Raw genomic sequence first — 25,062 nt, 5'->3', positions numbered from 1 at the left:
GCAAATCAACTACCGAGAAATACACGGAGAAACGGGCAGCACACTCCAGAACACAAAGAGGAGGAGGAGGAGGAGAAGAAGAAGAAGAGGAAGAAGAGGAAGAGGAGGAAGAAGAAGAATTGTTTTTTATCTGCCGACTTTCTCTACCACTTAAGGGAGACTCAAACCGGCTTACAATCACCTTCCCTTCTCCTCCCCACAACAGACACCCTGTGAGGTAGGTGGAATGGAGAGCGCTCTAACAGAGCTGTAACTTGCCCAAGGTCACCCATCTGGCTTCGTGTGTCGGAGTGGGGAAACAAATCCAGTTCACCAGATTAGCCTCTGCCGCTCATGTGGAGGAGTGGGGAATCAAACCGGTTCTCCAGATCAGAGTCCACCACTCCAAACCACCGCTCTTAACCATGACACCATGCTTAACTACATGTCCAACTTGAGCTACCTGGGCAGGTGACAAGCAGCTGCCACCAGACAACCATATGTAACTGCTCACCTGTGGCTGAACCCCCACTCGAGCTACCAACCAGCCTGGAGAAAAATGTCTTGTCTCATGAACAAAGGCTATGCGGGATGTTAGTTCCCAGGTGATGTTATTTCCCTGCATGCCAAGAAAAGCTTCACCTGCCCATTTCCACACTCTGCTAAAGGGACAGGATGTTTTTTCTCCAAGCCAGGTGGCCTCCCTACAATGCGGATGCTCCCAAAACTAGAACTGTTCCCACACAGGTACACATAGGGTTGCCAGGTGCCTCTTAGCAACTGGCGGGAGGTTTTTGGGGTGAAGGTTTTTGGGGTGGAGCCTGAGGAGGGCGGGGATTGGGGAGGGGAGGGACTTCAATGCCATGGAGTCCAATTGCCAAAGCGGCCATTTTCTCCAGGTGAACTGATCTCTATCGGCTGGAGATCAGGTGTAATAGCGGGAGATCTCCAGCTAGTACCCGGAGGCTGGAAACCCTAGGTGACAGACAAAGGTGACTTTATTTGGAGGGGGTCATCTCAAGCAACAGATTTCACGCACCATGAAGGGCAAAGGATTTTGTACATATTTAAAAACAAAACACACTTTCTTACTATCACATGCTTTGGAAGGCGGGCTCTATGGCACCATACCCTATTGAAGTCCCTCCTCTCCTCAAACCCCACCCTCCTCTGGCTCCACCCCCAACATCTCCAGGTATTTCCCAGCCCAGAGCTGGCGGCCTTATGGCCACCCTAGAATCCCCGGAGCGTGGTTGCCAGCCACATGAGATCACAGCCACGCTGAAGCAGAACGGATCCGGATCTAGTCAGAGCCTGGATCGTAGCCCTTGTAGGGACCCTGTGCACACCATCTTGACTTCCATGTTGGAAGAAAGGCAGAAGAAAAAAAGTAATAAATAAATACATACTGCAAAGGTGAGAGAAACGTCTCTGCCATGCTTGAAAGAGTTTGGAATCTTGATGAAGCACAAGGTGTGGATTTGCCACTCAAGTTTTCGCAGGCTGGGATCCCAAGATTTCAGCATTTCTTTCTTGGGGGGGGGGGGTAGAATGGTGCAAAATGTCATGCTGTCATGCCCCCCACCCCAATCTGGTTCCTAATGATCTGAAAAGCTGGGGGAGGGAAATGAAGCCAAGCCAAGCTGGTATATATACAACATACTACCTTTGCATCACTTATTTTGACAGCTGAGCTCAGTAGGATGATACTTTTGCAATGGGTAGAAAAAAATAGTCAGAGCTTGAAAGCGAAGCAGGGTCGGCCAGGGTTAGCACTTGGATGGGAGGCCACCAAGGAAGAGTGGGGTCGCTATTCAGAGGAAGGCAAGAGCAAACCACCTCTGTTCATCTCTTGCCTTGAAAACCCCATGGTCCTGGGGGTCGGTTGTGATGGCACACAATTATTATTACTAACTGGGGGTGGGGGGGAGAACAGATACACCTTTAAATGCAGCCACCAGGGTGCTGTTTGATGCCCTCAATCCTTCTGGTGAAAATGGCAGGGTTGTTAATTCAGTCTTGCATAGAGAAGAAGAAACATCCTGGGAACCTGATTTTTTAAAAAATTGTCTACCCTTAACACTCTGCAGATAGCCAGGACGAGAAACCCTTTCCACTTTTAGCTGGATCAACCCCCTTCCATTATGTGTGGCTTAAAACTTCCTTTTCAATCTGGACCTGAGAAGGATCTGGCCCCTTCCTTGGGCAGCCCATTTCAGGAGCGGCTAGGCTTGTCAGCCCTGGGTTAGGAAATACCTGGAGCTTTTGGGGAAGGTGGGGTTTGGGGAGGGGGCGGGACTTCAATGTGGTATAATGCCATAGAATCTACCTTCCAAAGCAGCCATTTCCTCCAGGTGAACTGATCTCTGTTGCCTGGAGATCGGAATAGTGGGAGATCTCCAGCTTCCACCTGGAGGTTGGCAACCCTAGGATTGGTCCAGGACACTTTGAAGACCCTTCAACCAACATCTTTGCACACAGTGGATCTGTCACCCTCCCCAAAACAGATGGTGCCTGCAAATCCATCTATGATGCTATGACAACGTAGACTATTAAATTTAGTTAGTTACATTGCACCCTTTCTCCATCACCTTTACACAACCAAAAATCAGTTTTTATAACCCAAATCAGCCGCCCGAGGCAGCCGCTACACTCTACCTCATAGCAGGGCCATTTAATTACTTAATTTTCTTCCCCGCTATTAAAAAAAAAAGTAGCATCTTGCCTCTCATTTTATCCTGCTTGGCTATAACTTCATTCGTGGCCCGTCTCACTCTGGCAGATTTGATGGCTGACACTGTCTCCCCATAAAGAAAGGTTTGTACCCCGTAATCAAGTTTACCTTCCATCTCCAAATATTACTCAAAGTTTATAGAGCACTTTGAATTCGTAAATTGCTTCACAATCCTTAGCTCATTCATCCTTGAAAGAACACTCTGAGATAGCCGTACCCTTACCTACCTCCCAGGGCTGTTGTGAGGGCAGATGAGATAAGGGGTCGTAAAAGTCCACTGCCTGCAAAACACTGTCTATAAATACTTATCATGACTGGATACAGACAGCTGGTGCCAGAAAATGAGAAAGACAACTGAGATAAGTTGATTTGTTTTGGTTCAGCTTTTGTTTTTGTTTTTTAGGGGAGAGGTTGGTTGGTATCAAAGTGTGCCAGCTTTTGAGTCACACAGAACTCTTCAGCCGCTTGATTAAGATTTCTATGTGAGATGACAGGGAAGAGGTAACCTTATAGAAAAAATTAAATTATGCAATCCTGGTGCAAGTTTGACATATCCCAAAAGGAACACAGAAAGAGCCAGAGAGGAGAGTGGGAACGGGGGAAACGTTCAACCCATTTGCCAAGAATGGGGCAAGACACTCTGACCGTAAAACTATAGGAAGGTAAATGTTAAGTGAGTCATTGGGGGTGCATCCATGTGACTATGATCTTTTTGTGCTGCTGATTCTTTTTCTGCATTCAGCTGCAAGGGGGGGTTTCTACACAACACTTAATATTGCATTATATTCCCCATAAAATTCCATCCCCATAGGCCTATTCTTGCTGTGTGTCTACTGGGAAGTTCCCTTCAGCAGAGCTCCTGTTCTCCCAATACTTTAGCTTTTGTTCCTTTGTTTCCTTAATTATTTATTTCCTTCCCCCCCCCCCTTGCCCAGTTCTCCTGCCATTCACGAATAAATGCTTAAACGTCGCTTCTTTCCTTGGAGGTAGGTGGGTTGAATGCTGCTTTTTACTTTGTAGCAAGCCAAAGTCACTGCTCATTTCTTTAAAAACCTTTTGCTTGTTAGCTAGTATCATAATTACAATATAACACCGATAAAACATTTTTTTGGGTTTGGCTTTGTATGATTTAAAAGTCCAAACTGGTACCTAATCTCCTCCGCCCTCCAAAAAACCAAGAAATGATAATTTTGCAATTGTTTCATAAATGCTTCCCAACCACCTTCTGTACGAGATCAGGAAGTAATCAATGAAGCTGGAAGGAGAAGGAGGAGGGGAAACTTTAAAGAGACAGTAGCCCTGAACAGCCTCAGTGTTTTGATGGCCCACACAAGAGACCACAACACTGGAATTGCTTCATACGTTTTTTTTTTTTTAATCACCACAAATCAAGTCTGGACAAAAAACCAGAAACCCCACACAGAAAACATTGGAATGTAGTGGGTTGATTACAATGTCACCTGGATTTTCTCTAAAAACTGAGTGATCACATTGTGGCAATTCCAGTCTAAACAATTAGTATGGAGCAACAGAGGATGAAGATCACTTTGGGTCAGAAATACTGAAAGTATAAGCCACACTCTCCCCCGTTTATCTTTTCACATGGTGGGTAATTTCCTTCCATATTAATTTCAGCCGTAATGCGCTGGCATTCTTCAGCACAGAGTCAATTATTCCTCTTTCACTAGGGTTGCCAACCTCCAGGTGGTAGTTGGAGATCTCCTGCTATGACAACTGATCTCCAGCCGATAGAGATCAGTTCCCCTGGAGAAAATGGCTGCTCTGGCCATTGGACTCTATGACATTGAAGTCCCTCCCCTCCCCAAACCACGCTCTCCTTGGGCCCTGCCCCCAAAACCTCCCACTGGTTGCGAAGAGGGACCTGGCAACCCTATGTTTCACTCCCTTTGGTACTCGGGCCGAGAAGGAAACAGAAGCGATTCCATAATCCTTTGCAATAATTAAAGGGGACTAGAGATGAACTGGCCTGTCCAAAGGTCACTTGACTCAACTATTTCTATCGAGGTGGACAGCATGCCTTATGTCTATATTGTTCATAGTTTCCCCACCCCCACCCCGCAAGCTGTCTGGTTTAACAGCAATAACCCACAGCCTCATCTTCCCACGGTAGCAGAGTAACATGCAAATCCATCCCATGTTACTGAAATGTCAGGGCATTTTTTTTACTTCTCAAAAGAGCGCCCCCTGAAGGAGGGACTTGTGTTGCCCTTGCCGTGGCGGCACAGGCACTAGCCAATAGGAGCTTGCGACATCAGCAAAACCATATAGACAACAACGATCGCCCCCTCTAGGCCTGTTCACATGTTACATTGAATGCAGACACATCCTGCATGTATAGGGTTGCCAGGTCCCTCTTCACCACCGGCGAGAGGTTTTTGGGGCGGAGCCTGAGGAGGGCGGGGTTTGGGAAGGGGAGGGACTTCAATGCCATAGAGTCCAATGGCCAATGCGGCCATTTTCTCCAGGTGAACGGATCTCTATCGGCTGGAGATCAGCTATCGGCAGGAGATAGCTATCAGCTATCGGCAGGAGATCTCCAGCTAGTACCTGGAGGTTGGCAACCCTATGCACGTATGCACACACATCTGTTAGGTAGGAAAGAGCCAACACACGTTCACTTTACAAATGAAACTGGGGACTAGCAGCTGGACAAATGTGGGGTTTCAATCGCATGTCAAAGGTAACGTGACAATTACTGAACACACGTATAAAGAAAAATCAAGGGTACTCTGTACACGGATTGTAAGCGCATGCACCGTAACTTGTGAACAGGGCTATGATTGCAAAGGTGAGCCTAACATTTACTTAGCATTTTCCTCATTCTGGCTAAAAAGCAGGGAAAGCCCCCCATTTTCAAGAGATGGACACATGAAGGGAGGGGGCATTCAACTGTGCAAAAGCAGTGTGCAAAAAAGGAAGAAAAAGCCCAGTGGCATCTGCAGGGTTGCCAACCTCCAGGTACTAGCTGGAGATCTCCTGCTATTACAACTGATCTCCAGCCGATAGAGATCAGTTCCCCTGGAGAAAATGGCCGCTTTGGCAATTGGACTCTATGGCATCGAAGTCCCTCCCCTCCCCAAACTCCACCCTCCTCAGGCTCTGCCCCAAAAATCTCCAGGAATTTTTCAACTCAGAGCAGGCAACCCTAGGCATCTGAGAGCTCTTTTAGCCATGGTTACTTAGAATCAGAATCACAGAGTTGGAAGGGACCACCAGGGTCATCTAGTCCAACCCCCTGCACAACGAAGGAAATTCACCACTACCTCCCCCACACACACCCAGTGCCCAGAAGATGGCCAAGATGCCCTCCCTCTCATGAACTGCCTAAGGTCATAGAATCAGCATTGCTGACAGATGGCCATCTAGCGGCGCCTCTGCTTAAAAACCTCCAGGGAAGGAGCACTTACCACCTCCCGAGGAAGCCTGTTCCACTGAGGAACCACTCAGTTCTGTTAGAAAATTCTCCCTAATGCCTAGATGGAAACTTCTGATTTAATTTCAACCCGTTGGTTCTGGTCCAACCTTCTTGGGCAACAGAAAACAACTCGGCACCCTCCTCTCTATGACAGCCCTTCAAGTACTTGAAGAGGGTTATCATATCCCCTCTCAGTCTTCTCTTCAGGCTAAACACGCCTAGCTCCTTCAACCTTTCCTCATAGGACTTGGTCTCCAGACCCCTCACCATCTTTGTTGCCCTTCTCTGGACACATTCCAGCTTGTCTACATCTTTCTTAAATTGTGGTGCCCAAAACTGAACGCAGTACTCTAGGTGAGGTCTAACCAGAGCAGAGTAAAGCAAAAGGGGTGCACCCCGGCGGGGGGGGGGGCGACTGGTGGGTTTGCAGCTGTCCCACTTTGATCCTAAATGCATTACTTGGAAGTCAACTTAATTAACTGGGGATGTGGGTTGATTCACACACATGTGCTCATCGCTTGCACACTTACGGCATGAAGTGATGACCTGCATGTGCCAATGAGCCATCAGAGATCCAGAGTGTTTCCCAGCACCCCCGTGGTGTCAGTTCGCACATTTCAGCTGCAAGTCATCAAGGGATGAACAATCAAGCGATGAGCCGTCCTGCCAAACCCATGCCCTGAGCAGCCGACTATCATTCCCATGTTTGGCTAGTCCACGCATGCAAGACCACTGTTCACCAGATTAGCGTCCACTGCTCCAAACCACCGCTCTTAACTACGACACCAAACTGGAAGGTAGATCGCTGTTAAATGCCACACGAGTCTTCAGAAGAACAAATCAAGATAATACGATGTGTGTGTGTGTGTGTGTGTGTGTGTGTGTGTGAGAGAGAGAGAGAGAGAGAGAGAGAGAGAGAGAGAGAGAGAGAGAGAGGTTCAAATGAGGGATATTTCTCCCAATCACGGACACTTGAGAAGCAGGGAAAACTGGATGGAGAAGGGAGGTTGTGAGAACCTGTCATGCCTACTTGCACACACCATGTGCGGTTGCTTCACTTCTGGTGTGGTCTGCGCTAGGAAGTCTCTGGTTCAAATCTCACCTCAGCCATAAATTCACTAGGCGGTCTTTGGAAAGACTCAAAGACTCATTTCCCTCTTCCCAGTCATACTGGCCTACCTCACTTGCCCAAAGAGGGGTTCGTTCCATAGGTGAGAGGGAAGAGCTATGATTGCTGGGAAAATGTACTGAAGACTCTAAGATCAGTGCTAGAGATCTGACTGATCATTACAATGGGTTGCTGCTTGGCCAGCTCTCATGGTAAGCGCCCGTGCAGTCACCACCCTTGCCTGGAGCTGGTGTTGAATGGGAACTTAGCACAATTTAGCAGACCCACCTGGGGAGCCGACTGATACCTTCCGGCAGCCATGTGATTCCCTGACCATGCTGACGTAACATTTGACAGCAGCCACACCACTGAACTTTCTTCTTGTGAACGAGAGCAGCAATTTGAACATTGTGAGCAACTGGCTCACACATGTAAGAACATCACTTGAATTCTTATCGCTTGATAGATAATTCATCCCTTGTGAACATTTTCTCTCTCTCACAAATGCCCAGGGTCGGAAGTGATAATAACAAAGGTTCTGTCCTTCTGTTCATTCACACATGCAAATGGCAGTGTCACCCAGGGGTTGACATGTATGTGTGAATCCTCCCTAGCTGATGTGTAGCTAATAATTATTTTATTTGCTTCATTGATACCCCCACCTTTCTCTCCAATGGGAACTCAGAGGGGTTTACATCATTCCCCTCTTCTTCGGGTTATTTTCGCAACAACCCAGAGAGGTAGGTTAGATTGAGAGGGGGAGACTGGCCCCAGGTCTCCCAGAAAGCTTCCATGGCAGAGTGGGAATTCGAAGCTGGGTCTTCCAGATCCTAGAGTGACACTCTAGTCACTACACAATCCTGGCCCCTGTGTATCACTGACATGATATTCATGTATCAAGCTATCATGGAACCTCTGCACTTAAAGAAAAAACAGGTGTCTCTGTGTGGTGTGAAGAGCACACTGGTAGCAGCCAAGTGATGTGAACAAAAATACTCAGGCGAGTACACGCAACCTGGTATAAGATGCTGGCTATGATAGGGGAGGCAGGGGTAGGGTTGCCAGGTCCCTCTTCACCACCGGCAGGAGGTTTTTGGGGCAGAGCCTGAGGAGGGCAAGGTTTGGGGAGGGGAGGTACTTCAATGCCATAGAGTCCAATTGCCAAAGCGGCCATTTTCTCCAGGTGAACTGATCTCTATCGGCTGGAGATCAGTTGTAATAGCATGAGATCTCCAGCTAGTACCTGGAGGTTGGCTACCCTACTCTAAATGCATATTCGGACTTGATGTCTTTTGGTCTTTACTTCTCTTGCGCCCCCCCAGACTTGCCCTTTGCCCTGCCAGCTTCATCCTTGGAAATAAATCTCACTGATAGCAATGGAGCTTAATGATTGCCCGGGAAGACGCTGCAATCCTGGGCCAGCTTACTGTACCTCAGACCAACTGGGCTGCTGATGTCCTTTAGTGACAGGGAATGAACACTATACCCCCCCTCACCTTTATTACAGCATTTCCCCAAAAGGAAGACGACCATGAATGTAAGATGAACCCCCCACCCCCAAAAAGTTATACAGACACAAAAAATATCTCTGGATATAATTGTAACTTGTATTCCACTGGTTCCCAAACTTTTCAGGCCACCACCCCTTGGTCCCACAAACTCAACCCCAGCGCCCCCTACCCTATCCCATAAAAAGTATTATTCAAAATAGGGGTTTGCATGACTCACTAAAGAAGATAATAACAATAAAATTTCAAAACAGTAACAATTAATTGCTCACCTATTCAAAATCAAATTAAAACTTTTTTAGTTGAAATTTATTCAACAAAACTGATTAACTTGATCCAGTGGTCCCAGCTCGCTGGAAAAAAAATTCGGAGAGTTTCCACCAAATTTGCCAGCATGGTGCCAGAGCTTGATCCATTGTAAATTAGTGAACAACACAGTTGAAGGGGCTCACCTCTAGCACTCCCCTGCTGCCTTCTTGCCTCTTAGTGCCCCCCTAGGTAATCCCACCGCCCCCCCAGGAGGTGATACTGCTCACTTTGGGAACCACTGTTGTATACGAACATAGGATGGCTTGTATGCGAACTCTAGTCTTGCATATGAGTAAATACAGTAAGACATAGTTTGAGGAGGGAAAAGAGTCATGGGGAGAAAGAAAGAAAGAAAGAAAGAAAGAAAGAAAGAAAGAAAGAAAGAAAGAAAGAAAGAAAGAAAGAAAGAAAGAAAGAAAGAAAGAAAGAAAGAAAGAAAGAAAGAAAATCTGCATGGATCCATCCATGTTTGAGAGAAATAAAAAGGCATTAGGAGTCCAAATTCCATCTCCTCCCCCCCACCCCCCACCTCAAGAAGCTGAGAGAGCTACTCAAACAGAGAAGTGGATAAGGTCTAGGCGAAAAGACAAACTGACACCATTCCATCAGAATTAAGCCCATGTACTTCAGCGGAGAAAGCGGAATTATCTCTCCGCTGAAATCAGTGGGATGTAAAAGAGCTTAACTTTGAAGGGATTGCACCCAAGGTGAGGAGGCAGCAATAAATTCTTAACCAAGGTGTGTAGAAAGGGAGCCAGGCTTCCCAGCAGAGAAGGTACCCAGCCGGAGGTCTGTTTATACCCCTGTGCGTGTTCACCACTGAGAGATGTCTTAAAACCAGCTAAGACTAGTAACCACATGCCTGCCCCCTAAACCTCAGCCCCAGAACCAGAAAGAGCATCAATATGTCCCAAATATTAAAGACTCCAGAAGTTCCATCCATAAGCAATGTTATATAAGTCAACCCGTCTGTATAGCCAAGCCAAAAATCGACCGCTCCACAGAAAAGCAATAAACCTGATATAGGAGACCATAAATCATGCAAAGTGCACAAGGCACGTACATTATCTGTGAATTTGTACATTTTGAGACAGATTGCGCTGCCAAGCCGGGGTTTTTTAACAAGGCAGCGGGACATTAATTTACTCAGCAGCAAAAAAGTGGTTTTTAATTATTATTTTTTGCCTAAACAAAATAAAAAGTTAAAAGAAGAGTAAAACTTACTTTTCATGTTTTTGGGAGGATTTGAGGGTTTCTTTTCCCTGAGTTTAAATTCCCTCTTCTCTGACGTCAAAGAAAAAAAAAAAACAGTCCTCTGTTGGATTGAGTTTGGTGTGATTCTTGTAGGGTTTTAATTGGGAAGTTGCATGTTTTGGGGGTCAGGATTCCCCCCTCCCTTTTCTTTAAAAAAAAAAAAGTTTTCTCTGGGCTGCAAACTTCTTCCACACCTGCTGCCTGCTTTCTTTGCAAGAGGTTTGAGGTAGATGAGTTCACACACACATGTGCGCACTCCAAAGAGAGAGAGAGAGAGAGAGAAGACAATAGCCTCCAGGACAGGTAAATAAATAAATAGATAAATAGGCTGATAAATAAGTAAATAAATAAATAAATAACAAATTTAAAAATTGACAGCCACCCACCCTCCACCAACAAAAATCCTGATTTTGTTAGGGGGGGAAATCTAGAATCTCCCCAGTTTGCCCTTCGTCCAGTTGAAAAAAAAGGGAGGGGGAGGAACACCCAAATTAATTTTAAAAAATCGTCCAGAGCAGCTTTTAACTGTTCAGTATTTGTATATGTGCGTGTGTGTTTTAAATCACTACAAATTGGTCTTTATATACAGCCGGGCTCTTGTCTGGGCGAGCGTGTGTTTTTTCAAACTGTGACACATCTTGACTCACACACTTTTCCATTCAAAAAAAAAAAAAAAAACCAGAAAGAAAGAAAGAAAAAAAATCACAGGCCACAGAAAAACTCTTTCCTTAACCTTGCGTTTTTGAAGTGGGCAGCTCAGGATGACACACAATCTCTGCAATGCTGCGCTCTGTCCCTTTAAGATGGATTTCAAGGGTGTGTGTATGTGTGTGAGAGAGAGAGAGACTGTATGGGGGGGCTGGGAGCTGGGTGTGTGATGAGATCATGTCCTAATCCCCCCTCCTTTCAAAACTCCACAAATTCTGCACAGACTCCGATTGGGGGGGGATACCCTTCCCCCCTCCTCAAAATCCACAGCCCTCCTGAACCTGGGCAAAGAGAGATCTGCATTTTAAGTTGGGAAAAGTAAAAGGTGTAGTGGTTTGGAATGGAGAGAGCCCAGGAGGCAGGGATCAAGAGAAATTTATTTTTGGGGGGGACTGATGCAAAGCATAAAATCTAGGGGACCCCTCTCACATAGTCCTGTTTTTTGGAAGATGGACTAATAGTGAGTTGGCATTTACAAAATCAGCCTTATAAATTTTGTACTTTAAGGTACAACAGGGTTCCTGTTTTGTTCAGCCTCTCTAGAACTGCCCAGACACCAGAGAGCTTTTTCAGAACTAGGTACAGAGTAAGGGAGGGAGGATTGGAACCCAGAGCCATGTTCCTATTAAAGCATAACTATTGCCACCCGGTGTCAGACCACAAAGGTCCATCAGGCACAGCACTCTGTCTCCAATAATGACCCATCAGATTCCACCCACCCCCGGTGAATTTACAAGATTATGGCAACATTCCCTGTTAATTCATCCCTTATCAGTAGGGTTGCCAACCTCCAGGTACTAGCTGGATATCTCCTGCTGTTACAATTGATCTCCAGGTGACAGAGATCAGTTCACCTGGAGAAAATGGCCGCTTCAGCAATTGGACTCTATGGCATTGAAGTCCCCCCTCCCCAAATCCCACCCTCCTCAGGCTCCGCCCCAAAAACCTCCTGCCGGTGGCGAGGAGGGACCTGGCAACCATAGCTGTCAGAGGCAGGCTGGTTCTGAACATGAGGCTTCATCTCTAGTTGACGGGCACATCTCTCCACGATTTTTTGATCCACTGAGCCGCAGTGAGTTCCACTGGTAAACTATACATTGCATGATAAAGCATTTTGTCCTGAATCAATCAGCTCTCTCAGGATGGTCCAAACCTCTAGTGTTTTAACAGAGAGGTTGTAATCTAGCCAAAATGAAGGCAATTTTCAGCTGAGTGCTAATTACATTTACTCGGAAGGAAGTCCCTTTATTTTCCTGTTCATTCCCAAATGAGCATATTGGCCTGCAGATTTCCAGTGTGTGTTGTGTTTTTCTTCCATTTGGAATTTTTGTGTATAATGGGAGTGTGAGCATGTTGTGTGATTGCATTCATCTTGGATTTTTATGCCTTTGATATGTATAAACCACTTTGAGTCTGTGTTCTAGGAGAAAAGCAACATATAAACAAACAAACAAATTCATACAATCACAACCTTTTCCCATTGGTTATAGTGGGACAGCTAAGGACACGCTTAAAACTCACCACTAAAATCAATGTGACATTAAAAATATTTAACCATAGGTTAGATAAGAATTAATATTTTCCTTCCATCATGTTAGGACATCATGTTCCCAACCAAATTCTAACAACCCATGTTGCTTTATCCCCCCCCCAACAAAAATCATTCATGCTCCACTGTTAATTTTCATTATCCTTTTTTGTTACTCCATCTTTGCTACAAAATGTATAAAAAGGGTTCAACTGTACTGCATGAAAAACACAAAAGCCGCCATAATGTCACTATTGTATTTACTGCCAGTACTTTCTGTTTTCATCTGAATGCTTTCATTCTGCCTTTGGGCTGAATGTCACAGAACTCTTCTTTCTCCCTAAAGAAGACTTCAGTGATGCCCCAAAACCTGCATAGCCCAACTCCAGTCAAAGCTGATTCAGTGACATGAATCTGTTATTTGTAGGGTTGCCAACCTCCAGGTAATAGCGGAAGATCTCCTGCTATTACAACTGATCTCCAGCCGATAGAGATCACATCACCTGGAGAAAATGGTTGCTCTGATCTAGAGGCACCACTGCATCCAGGAATGTGGGAAAGGAGGATCCAGCGTTGCACATGCTAATACAGACGGTGCAAACTGTGACCACTGAGCTGAATGGGGCCACAGCCATGTATGGCAGCTGGATAAAATTCTTGTTTTGCATGTGTGAGAGAATCTGGCAGGCCCCAGTGCAGCCAACTGCCTGACTCTACGGATCGTGTCTTGTACAGGTGAGTGTTCATTTATTATCCTACATAGTTGCCTGGCACTCAGGCTGAGATTTTTTTTCTAAAAGTCTAGCCAGGTAAATCCAGCCTCAACCAGGTGGTGACATTGCGTGCTCAGAGAAGTAAACAGACCCCCGCTGTAGCTTTCTCCAGGGTGAGGCTCATTAGAAGAAGGAAATCTGGGCCCTACACTCGACAGAAGGAAACACGGGCAGGCGATTCATAAAAGGCTGCTTCTTACGAAATGTTTGTGCTCTTGTTTCCATTGATACCAAAGGTAAAAGCGCACACCTATTGTGCCCATTATGAAGGGTGCGCTTCTGTATAATTCATGGGTTTTTCCTTTTGAAAGACTTGCAAGGAGGGGCCCGATTCTTTTTTCCAAGCCAGTGGGGTGGAAAAAAGCCTGTGCCTATGATAAATGGTAAATTTTGTGCCCAAGATAGGGTTGCCAAATTCCAGGTGGAGCTCGCCTAGAATTACAACTGATCTCCAGCCTATAGAGATACAACTGATCTCCAGGAGAAAATGGCTGTTTGGGAGGGTGGGCTCTATGGCATTATAACTCTGCTGAGGTAGCTCACCTTTCCAAAGCCGACCCTTCCAGGCTCCACCCCCAAATCCCCAGGAATTTCCCAAACTCAGAGCTGAAGACCCTAACCCAAGATTCAGGACCATGTACAAATAGGGTTGCCAGGTCCCTCTTTTCCGCCGGTGGGAGGTTTTTGGGGTGGAGCCTGAGGAGGGCGGAGTTTGGGGAGGGGAGAGACTTCAATGCCATAGAGTCCAATTGCCAAAGCAGCCCTTTTTCTCCAGGTGAACTGATCTCTGTTATCTGGAGATCAGTTGTAATAGCAGGAGATCTCCAGCTAGTACCTGGAGGTTGGCAACCCTATGTACAGAACATAAGGTTGCCAACCTCCAGGTAGTAGCTGGAGATCTCCTGCTATTGCAACTGATCTCCAGTCGATAGAGATCAGTTCACCTGGAGAAAATGGCCTCTTTGGCAAGTGGACTCTACGGCATTGACTTCCCTCCCCAAACCCCGCCCTCCTCAGGCCCCACCCCAAAAACCTCCTGCCGGTGGCGAAGAGGGACCTGGAAACCCTAATCCAGGTAGTAGCTGGAGATCTCCTGCTATTGCAACTGATCTCCAGTCAATAGAGATCAGTTCACCTGGAGAAAATGGCCACTTTGGCAATTGGACTCTATGGCATTGAAGCCCCTCCCCTCCCCAAATCCCTCCCTCCCCAGACTCCGCCCAAAAAACCTCCCGCCGGGAGCGAAGAGGGACCCGGGGACCCTAACAAAACACGCTGTTACAAATCCGCCCTGTTGAACCCAATGAGGATGCGGGGGGGGGGGAGCTTCCCAGTGTGGTATACAGTGAGGAAGTCTGTCCCACCCTTCTATCTGAAGAAGTGAGCTGTGGCTCATGAAAGCTCATACCCTGCCAGAAAATATTTTTGTTAGTCTTTAAGGTACTACTGGACTCTTGCTCTTTTCTACTACTGCAGACAGACTAACATGGCTACCCACTGTGAATTGTCCCACCCTTATCACTGTGGCCAAATGTGAGCCAGGGGAAGAGCTGATCCAGTGCAAAAAACTAGAGTGTATCCCTTGGATTGGGGCTGGCCAAGAGGTGAGGGCAAACGGCAGTTCCCACAGCCCAATGGCTTGAGCAGCCCCTCCTTCCTTTTCCTGCCTCCTTCACTTACACCTGAAGGAATTTCATAGGGGAAAGAGTTTCCTCGTCTTCATCAAGTCAGGACCCGCCACTGAATCTCCCACGTGAATCTCCCAAACCTGGCCGACGAGGTCCCACTGCCAGCCTGCTCATGCGGGGCATGAGGCGGAGGAGTCAAAGGGCCATATCTGCCCATCTGCTGACTTCTCAACCACATCCACACACCTTGCGCATTCCAGAAGAGGTTTCCTTCCAATATACAGCCGCCTCAGGGTGGTGGTGCCAACAGCCCTTTAGACAGGAATCTCTGGCCTCAGCTTGAATGGCAGCTGGCTGTGGAGAAGAAGCAACATTTGTGTGAAATGAGAGGATTTCCCTTTCTTGCTTACTTCCTTATTTAGCCTCACCACAACCCTGTGAGGTAGGTTCATCTGAGTGCATGACAGGCCCCTGTTCACCCAGCAAGCTTCGAGGGCAGCGTGGGGATTTGAACCGGGGTCTCTCAGGTCCTATTTCCAGACTCTAACCGTGACACTACACTGTTAGAAGTCTTACTCTTCCAGGGAGCGGACATGGCTGATCAGTGGGAAGGTAAAGGCATTCCACACATGCTCAGAAGCATCCTCTTCTTGACTACTGCTTCACATGTTCCCCTCCCATCCACCTAGGGAAAGGTTGGATGGAAAGTGGGGTTTAGGAATGTTGACGTCTGAATTCAGCCCACTGTTTGGTCAATAAAGACAGACATTTCAATCTGGCTGTCATGGGGGAAACGATGGGGTAGTGAGAATGTCAGAGCACTCTTCTGGGGGGTGGGGAGGAAAGTTTCCCCAATTGTGGCTCAGTGGTAGAACATCTGCTTGGCATGCAGAAGGTCCCAGGTTCAATCCCCAGCATCTCCAGTTAAAGGGACTAGGCAAGTAGTGATGTGAAAGACCTCTGCCTGAGACCCTGGAGAGCCGCTGCTGGTCTGAGTAGACAATACTGACTTTGATGGACCAAGGGTCCGATTCAGTATGTGGTAGCTTCATGTGTTCCCTGCCAGGACCATCAAATTCTGCTGGTCCCTCAGCTAGCTGATATAAACAAAATTAGGACCAGTATGAGTGGTCCTGTGTGAAAGTGTGATAGCATACCTCTGAGGGAATAATGCCAGCGTAGCTTTTCTAGGGTTGCCAACTCTGGGTTGGAAAATTCCTGGAGATTTTGGGGTGGAGACTGGGGAGAGTGGGATTAGGGGAGGCGAGAGAGCTCAGTGGGGTATAAAGCCACCCTCCAAAGCAGACATTTTCTCCAGGGGAACTGATCTCTGCAGCCTGAAGATTGGTTCTAATTCTGGAGATCTCCAGACACCACCTGGGAGGTTGAGGAGAAGAAGAAGAAGAAGAGGAGGAGGAGGAAGAGGAGAGTTGGTTTTTATATGCCATCTTTCTCTACCACTTACGGCAGAATCAAACCGGCTTACAATCACCTTCCCTTCCCCTCCCCACAACAGACACTCTGTGAGGTAGGTGGGGCCGAGAGAGCTCTAAGAGAACTGTGACTAGCCCAAGGCCACCCAGCTGGCCTCATGGGTAGGAGTGGGGAAACAAATCCAGTTCACCAGACTAGCCTCCGCCACTCATGTGGAGGAGTGGGGAATCAAACCCCATATCAGAGTCTACCACTCCAAACCACAGCTCTTAACCACTACACCACGCTGGCTCTCTAACCCTAAGCTTCCCCATACTTCTGATTTCAGATCAGGAATTGGGGAAGCAGCTGAACTGCTCCCTATTTGTCAAACATATATATATATTTTAATTGTAAGAACTATAACCATTATGTCTTCTGTCGAAAGTGTTTAAGTATGTTATTAGGGTTTCGGTCCTATGCATGTTTGTTTTCTAGGTTTACTGAATTCTGAGGCACCACGGAATAATAGATAAGCCCATGGCCACAGCACATGTTTTGCATGCAGAAGGTCTTAGGTTCAATCCCAGGCATCTCCAGTGACACACAAAAGCAAAACCAAGGAGGGCTTATGCCTGAGACCTCCAAGAGCTCCTTCCAGTCAGAGAACAACACTGGGCTAGATTTGCCAAAGGACTGGTGTATAAGGCAGTATGCCTGGGTTATGTGATTCTTTGTGTGGGGCTGAGTGGCAGCTGTCTCTGGGGTGGAGGAAGCACTGAACCTTCAGCCGTTAGGAATGAGATAAAACTGAGAGGAGTTGTGGCTCAGTGGTAGAGCATCTGCTCGGCATGCAGAAGATCCCAGGTTCAATCCCCGGCATCTCCAGTCAAAGGGACCAGGCAAGCAGCTGATGTGAAAGACCTCTGCCTGAGACCCTGGAGAGAAGAAGAAGGGTTGGTTTTTATATGCCAACTTTCTCTACCACTTAAGGGAGACTCAAACCGGCTTACAATCACCTTCCCTTCCCCTCCCCACAACAGACACCGTGTGAGGTAGATGGGGCTGAGAGAGCTGTGATTTGCCCAAGGTCACCCAGCTGGCTTCGTGTGTCCGAGTGGGGAAACCAATCCAGTTCACCAGATTAGCCTCTGCCACTCAGGTGGAGGAGTGGGGAATCAAACCCAGTTCTCCAGACTCCACAGCTCCAAACCACCGTTCTTAACCACTACACCACACTGGCTCTCCGCTGCCGGTCTGAGTAGACAATACGGACTTTGATGGACCAAGGGTCTGGTTCAGTAGGAGGCAGCTTCATGTGTCCGTGTGTTCAATCATGAAATCCCAGGAAGGTTTTAAGGTACATAGGGTTAAGGCTTGCATCAAGTCCACAGTAATAGAACTCATGGGGCACAGCCCACTTTACAAGGAATTTTTGAAGGACAAGAGCATACCTCAGAACAGGAATATATACTCCTAGGAATGTATACTTTGGTCCCACTTACCCACTTGAGTGTTTAGATGGCAAAGTTCCTACTCCACCCTGCTCTCTACAGAGCAGTGCATTCCGAGAGCCAGGGTTTTAAAAAATAGCATGTCAGAACAGGAAGCTCGCAACCTAGGCAGAAGGGAAGTGGGATTGCAGTGGTCCCCAGACTGGGGAAGGGAGGGCCCGCTTGGATCACGGCTCTCTTGCAATGGGTTGTGAGGCCAGCTGAGCTGGGAGAGGCAGCTCTGGGCGGTTCATGGCAAATCTGGGTTTGCCAGTGCGTAATGTGTGAACGAGCTGTGGAACACAGCCTGTCTGTCAGCGATGCTACATATTTATAAATGCTAACATTGAAAAACAAAGTACTATTCAGTGTTAACTGATGTGAGATTCTTGTTTTTTTTAAAAAAAATGGGGAGGGGGAAAGCAGAATAGAGTTAGTTTGCAAGTGGGTTACCAAAAAGTACAGAATTTTTTAACAGTCAGAGCGGTTCCTCAGTGGAGCAGGCTTCCTCGGGAGGTGGTGAGCTCTCCTTCCCTGGAGGTTTTTAAGAAGAGGTTAGATGGCCATCTGTCAGCAATGCTGATTCTATGACCTTAAGCAGACGATGCGAGGGAGGGCATCTTGGCCATCTTCTGGGCATGAAGTAGGGGTCACTAGGGGTGTGGGGGGGAGGTGGGGAGGTAGTTGTGAATTTCCTGCATTGTGCAGGGGGTTGGACTAGATGACCCTGGTGGTCCCTTCCAACTCTATGATTCTACAGTAAATTTTGAAGAGGGTCTCGCTTCAAAAAGTTTGAGAAGTCCTAATTTAGCAGGTTGGGAGCTGAGGTTTCAGGGAGTAGGTGGGAGTTCTTCTGATAGAAGTGGAAATTGCTGGGGTGGTGGTGAGGGTGGGCCGTTAGTTGCAGGGGCCCTGTGGACTCAACATTACCAGCCATTTTATCCCTTTTTACAGTGAGGCCAAGAAGCTCATGAATTCAAGAATCTCCCCCCACTGCCAAATCTTTTCTGATTAAATAAGTTCCCTGCTCAGGGGCTCAAAAATCCTGAAGAACTGCCAAACTTTGCACATGCTCAGGGGCCCTTGTGGAAGGAACCCGACACAAGAATTCTTTCAAAGTCAACCAACACCTAATTAGTTACAGCAAGCAAAGGAGTGGGGGAACCTGCATCCTCTGGTAGAAACCCTGGGACCCAGTGAGATCTAGCAAGGGACGTTTGGAAGACAAGATGTCCATATTCTCCGGGAAGAATGAAAAATGTAATCCTTGTTTCATTTGTACAATGAAAAGTATCACAATTTAAACCAGGGGTGTCGAACTCAATTGTTATGAGGGCTGGGTATGACATGTCACTTGGTCGGGCTGGGCCATGCCTTGCCGGCCCAGATTGATAACTGTGGTGGTGGTGGCTGGCTTGTGCTCTGGATAAGAACTCTCAAGGGGCTGGATCTGGCCCCTGGGCCTTATGTTTGACCTGATTTAAATTGTTCCCTAGTTCAGTATATGTCAGAACATATTGCCTTTATTCAGTGCTACATAGGGACTGTACTCTGCACATGGTGAAAGCCACTCTCTCTCAAACTGGTATCAAGTTCCCAACAGATAATGCTTGTGTTACTTAAATAACAACACCATTTTGGAAACAGTTTCTGGGGATAGGGTTGCCAGGGGTTTGGGGAGGGGAGGGACTTCAATGCCATAGAGTCCAGTGGCCAAAGCAGCCATTTTTTCCAGGGGAACTGATCTCTCTCGGCTGGAGATCAATCGTAATAGCAGGAGATCTCTAGCTAGTACCTAGAGGTTGACAACCCTAGATACAGCTAGAATGTGATTCCATCTATCCTTAAACAAAGAGTGAATTAGACACACAATGGCAATGTTAGTGTTGCCAGGTCTCTCTTCGCCACCGGCAGGTGGTTTTTGGGGTGGAGCCTGAGGAGGGTCGGGTTTTGGAGGGGAGGGACTTCAATGCCATAGAGTCCAATTGCCAAAGCAGCCACTTTCTCCAGGTGAACCGATCTCCATCAGCTGGAGATCAGTCGCAATAGCAGGAGCTCTCCAGCTAGTACCTGGAGGTTGGCAACCCTACCTGGAGACTATATCCTGGCAAGCAAACTAAGACTAATTACTACTTTAATTAGTGAGTTATAGAAACTAGTTTTAATATTTTTATATTTTACTGTTAATAGAGGTTTTTAAAACTGTTAAGACACTTCTTCGGAAGTCGGGTGATGGGTCACTTTTTTAAGGTGGGTGGAGGGGTGAAGGGGTATCTCTTTGGTTTTTATAATTTTGCAACTAAAGGTAAAGGTCCCCTGTGCAAGCACCGGGTCATTCCTGACCCATGGGGTGGCGTCACATCCTGACGTTTCCTAGGCAGACTTTGTTTACGGGGTGGTTTGCCAGGGCCTTCCCCAGTCATCTCCCCTTTACCCCCAGCAAGCTGGGTCCTCATTTTGCCGACCTCGGAAGGATGGAAGGCTGAGTCGACCTCAGGTACCTGAAACCGACGTCCGTCGGGATCGAACTCAGGTCGTGAGCAGAGCTTGGACTGCAGCACTGCAGCTTAACACTCTGCGCCACGGGGCTCCTAATTTTGCAACCACGAATGTATTAATCAACATTTAGAGATACTCTTTTGTATTTTTTCATGTTAATTTTCTTTTTTGCTATTATTATTTTTATATTATTTTATTGCATTTGTGTTATGTTATAAAAATTAACAAAAATTTATAAAGAAAAAAAAGAAAGAAAGAAAAAGAGCCAGGCAGGGGCCAGGATGCCCAGAACCTTCTGGGGGGGGGGGGGAGACCGGGACGCAGAAGGGGAAGTCTGGTCGCCCAAAACTCATGAATTTCGTAGGTGCCACTCAGTCCCTGACTCAGCCCAGAGCAGGGAGACGGAGCAGGGAGGTCAGCCCCCCTGCGCCCACGGCCAAAGCTGCGGTTTTCGAGGCCGGGGAGATGAAAGTTTGTGATCGGAGGCGCTGAATCCCCAGCTCTGACTCTCCTTTCCAGCCGGGTTGCACAAGCTGCCCCCCCCCCCCCCAGCCAGCCAGCCAGGGTCCCTCCAGCCCTCTGAGTCAAAGCCGCCATCCCTTTGCACACCCTCGTTACGCGGAGCCACCCGCCGCCCTCGACTCCCCTCCTTGGCGCAAGGAGCCCCGGCGCTTTGCAGAGGCCACGATGCGTCACCCGCGCGGGACCCCCCGCACCCCACGCCTGCGTCACGGCTCGGGGGGCCCCGGACCCACGTCACGCCGCCGGCACCACGGCCGGGGACCGCGCGCTCCCCGGGGCAGGGCGCAGGCGCGCAAGGGAGGGGGGGGGAACCAAAGCGAGGGGGGACCCGGGGCGGGGGTCGCGGGGGCTTCCGGGCCCAGTTCCGGACGGACGCGCCCCTCTCCTCCTCCCCTAGCCACGCTTTGCAGGTGCCTCTCGGCTCCCCGCTGTGCCTGGCAGGGATGAGAAGACCTGGGGACGGAGGGAGGGAGGGAGCCAGCCAGGCGGGCGGGGAGGGAGGGGATGGGGAGAGGGTCGTAATTGGGGGAGACGGTGACACAAGCCCCACACACTCCCACGCACACACGCACAAAGTGTGCGGTCATCGCCCTGTGCAGCCCGTCTGGGAAGGCAGGCTACGGTGGATGGGAAGGCTGGCCTCTTCCCAGAATCCTCTGCTCCAACCCGCTCCCCGCACGGAGAGACCCAGGAGTCCTGGCTCCTTGCAAGCCCCCTTTGCAAGGCTGTCTGTTGCGGGGGGGGGGGGATAAGAAAAGGGCAAGAGTCCAGTAGCACCTTAAAGACGAACAAAAATATTTTCTGGTAGGGTAGGAGCTTTTGTGAGCCACAGATCACTTCTTCAGGTATCTGAATGTATCTGAATGTATCTGAATGTAGAAAAGGGCAAGAGTCCAGTAGCACCTTCAAGACGAACAAAAATATTTTCTGGTAGGGTATGAGCTTTTGTGAGCCACAGCTCACTTCTTCAGGTATCTGAATGTATCTAAATGTAGAAAAGGGCAAGAGTCCAGTAGCACCTTCAAGACTAACAAAAATATTTTCTGGTAGGGTATGAGCTTTTGTGAGCCACAGCTCACTTCTTCAGGTATCTGAATGTATCTAAATGTAGAAAAGGGCAAGAGTCCAGTAGCACCTTAAAGACTAACAAAAATATTTTCTGGTAGAGTATGAGCATTTGTGAGCCATAGCTCACTTCTTCAGGTATCTGAATGTATCTAAATGTATCTAAATGTAGAAAAGGGCAAGAGTCCAGTAGCACCTTCAAGACTAACAAAAATATTTTCTGGTAGGGTATGAGCTTGCGTGAGCCACAGCTCACTTCTTCAGGTATCTGAATGTATCTAAATGTATCTAAATGTAGAAAAGGGCAAGAGTCCAGTAGCACCTTAAAGACTAACAAAAATATTTTTTGGTAGGGTATGAGCTTGCGTGAGCCACAGCTCACTTCTTCAGATACAGCTAGAATGTGAATCCATCTGTCTTTAAGTAGAGTAGAGTGAATTCAGACAAGCATTAGTATGTAAATGTTAACAGTATGTCAATGTGAATAGCAGGCGTGATGGGATGAGGTGTGGTATGCAGAAGAGCCTGTGATGTCCAGGGGAGAGATGGGTGCGGAGAAATCAGCATTGGTAATGAGCCATGAATGCAAGGTCTTTATTCAGCCCAGGTAAATGCACTGACTTTATTGGTTCTTGTAGGTTGTCCGGGCTGTGTAACCGTGGTCTTGGTATTTTCTTTCCTGACGTTTCGCCAGCAGCTGTGGCAGGCATCTTCAGAGGAGTAACACTGAAGGACAGTGTCTCTCAGTGTCTCTTCAGTGTTACTCCTCTGAAGATGCCTGCCACAGCTGCTGGAGAAACGTCAGGAAAGAAAATACCAAGACCACGGTTACACAGCCCGGATAACCTACAAGAACCAGTGAACTCTGACCGTGAAAGCCTTCGACAATATTTTGCACTGACTTTAGTTTGAATATCAACTGTAATTCAGCAGTTTCTCTTTCCAATCTGCTTTGAAATTCCTTTGTAAGAGAACTGCTACTCTTAAATCTGCTACTCTTAAATCTGTTGTGGGGAGAGGAAGGGAAGGTGACTGCGAGCCGGTTTGATTCTTCGCCTGAAGTGGTATTGACCAGCAACAAGCCAAGCCATTTGCACGAACAGTTTGCCTTTGAAAATTTGTGGAAAATAGCAATTTTGGCTGTTTTTTTAATATAATTTTTATTAGTTTTCATAAAAAACATAACAAATTATAAATCACATAAACAAATAACTAAAAAGCAAAACAAAAATACAAAAAATACAAAAAGAGCACTTGTACTACATTTTTACATCTTCTATTATAATATTATAGAATAAACAGTGCCCAAATACCTACCACCCACCTTAAATGAGTGTCCCACCACCACTGGACTTCCGGAGAAGTATTCTGTCAGTATTAAAATTACCTTAAACTATCATTATATAAACTACATTACCATTTATCTCTTTAAACATTTGAAGGGCTGTCGCTTAGAGGAGGGCAGGGAAGCTCTTCCTGTTGGCAGAGGAGAATAGGACTGGCAACAGTGGGTATAAATTGTGGGAAGACAGGTACCGGCTGATATTAGGGAAAAACCTTTACGGTAAGAGTTGTTTGACAATGGAATCAGCAACCTGGGGAGGTGTTAAGCTCCCCTTCACTGGCAGTCTTTAAGGAGAGTCTGGACAAGCACTTGTCAGGGATGCTCTAGGCTGATCCTGCATTAAGCAGGGGGCTAGACTAGATGGCCTGTATGGCCCATTCCAATTCTATGATTCTAAGCCAGCTCCCTACCCAGAGATCACATTCTGGCAGTGGGAAACACCTGGGATCACAAGTCTACAGTGGTGATAGGAATAGTTTCCTTTTGCTGGGGGGGAACAGAGCAGGTTGTTGCCAGCTCCAGATTGGGAAACACCTGGAGATTTTAAGGGTGCAGCCTGAGGAGGGCAGGGTTTGGGGAGGTGAGGGACTTCAATGGGGTGTGGTGCCACACAGTCCACCTTCCAAAGCAGCCATTTTCTCCAGGGGAACTGCTCTCTGTCGCTAGGAGGTCTCCAGCTACCACCGTGAGGTTGGGAACCCTAAGTGGATACCAGGTTGGCTTTAGACCTGGGTTCAAATAATTGCTTAGGGTCAGTCACAGTCTCTCAGCCCAGTTACCTGTCATCAGGGCTAAGTTGCATGATCATTTTGAGTCAACAATACTAGAGTTTCTAGCAACGCAACCATAGTTTGCCAGCTGAATGGGTGTCTTACTTGCCACGCACTGAACTGAGCCCAGATTGCTTTCTGGCTCACTGCTGCAAAAACTTGCATTGTTGGAGTTTTGATCAAGTACTAAACATTTTCCTCGCTTATCTGAGTGTGCAGCAAGTGCGCACACAGCCAGAGACTGCAGCTGAAATCCTCTGTTCTGCAGGCTCGAAACTGTTCAGGCAAAGGACTGAGACTGTGAGAATAATTTTTAAAAAACCTCTAGTGTCCAGTCCTCTGACAAAACCCCTGATCATGGGTCAACAAAAAAACAACCCTGCAGGATCAAGAGGTCTTGTTGAAGTCCTGTATAGAGCTGCCAGCACTAGCAAGCGCCGTGTGTGCGCACACACACAATCTTTCTGGGCCTGTTTATTTGTTATGTTTTTATACTGTGTCCCCTCGCCTTCTTCTCCCAGTGAGCACAGGTGGTTCCCTCCCTGCTTACAGCAACTTTGCTTGCCTTTCTGCTTTTAACAGTGGTGTGACAAGCATAAATGGAAACAGTATTTCTTTCCCCCTGCTGGCTCCTCTGGTCTGTGCCAAGCGGCATCAGTTTAACTTCTGCCTGCAATTTGCTTTTAAAGCATGCATACTAACACATAAAGGAACAATGCTACCTGGGGAACGGTGTGTGTGTGTGTGGGATAGAGTTCCTGGACTTGCTTCATTCCCAGCCTTCACACCCAGTAGGAGGCACTGTTGATAGCATGGCTATGGGGGGCCCTACTGGGAGAAGTCACACAGCTGCAAGGGGCGGGGGGGGGGGAGGTCGCTCCCCCAGGGTCTCCAAAGGAAAGACAGCATAAACGCCAGGTCCTCGAAAGTGGCTTCAGCTCCGTGAATGGGGCCTGTGTGAGCTGATGGCGTCGTAAATGCTCTCCATAA

At 47.5% G+C, this 25,062-nt stretch overlaps 1 protein-coding gene across 1 annotated transcript in view; it reads right to left on the bottom strand.

Moving 5' to 3' along the window:
- IL11 (interleukin 11) overlaps positions 1-24,088 on the bottom strand; it is a 35,774-nt gene extending 11,686 nt beyond the window's left edge. Inside the window, exons 1-2 of the mRNA XM_056864249.1 lie at positions 24,082-24,088; positions 20,989-21,345 (exon numbers count right to left, since the gene is read on the bottom strand). Coding sequence (XP_056720227.1) covers positions 20,989-21,345; positions 24,082-24,088 — 364 coding nt within the window. The remainder of the gene's footprint in view (positions 1-20,988; positions 21,346-24,081) is intronic.
- Between the last annotated feature and the right edge of the window lie 974 nt (positions 24,089-25,062).

This window comes from Euleptes europaea, chromosome 18 (assembly GCF_029931775.1).
Source record: "Euleptes europaea isolate rEulEur1 chromosome 18, rEulEur1.hap1, whole genome shotgun sequence".
NCBI lineage: Eukaryota > Metazoa > Chordata > Lepidosauria > Squamata > Sphaerodactylidae > Euleptes > Euleptes europaea.
Note: the sequence above shows the minus strand (reverse complement) of the source record. Positions and strands in the feature narration are given on the sequence as shown.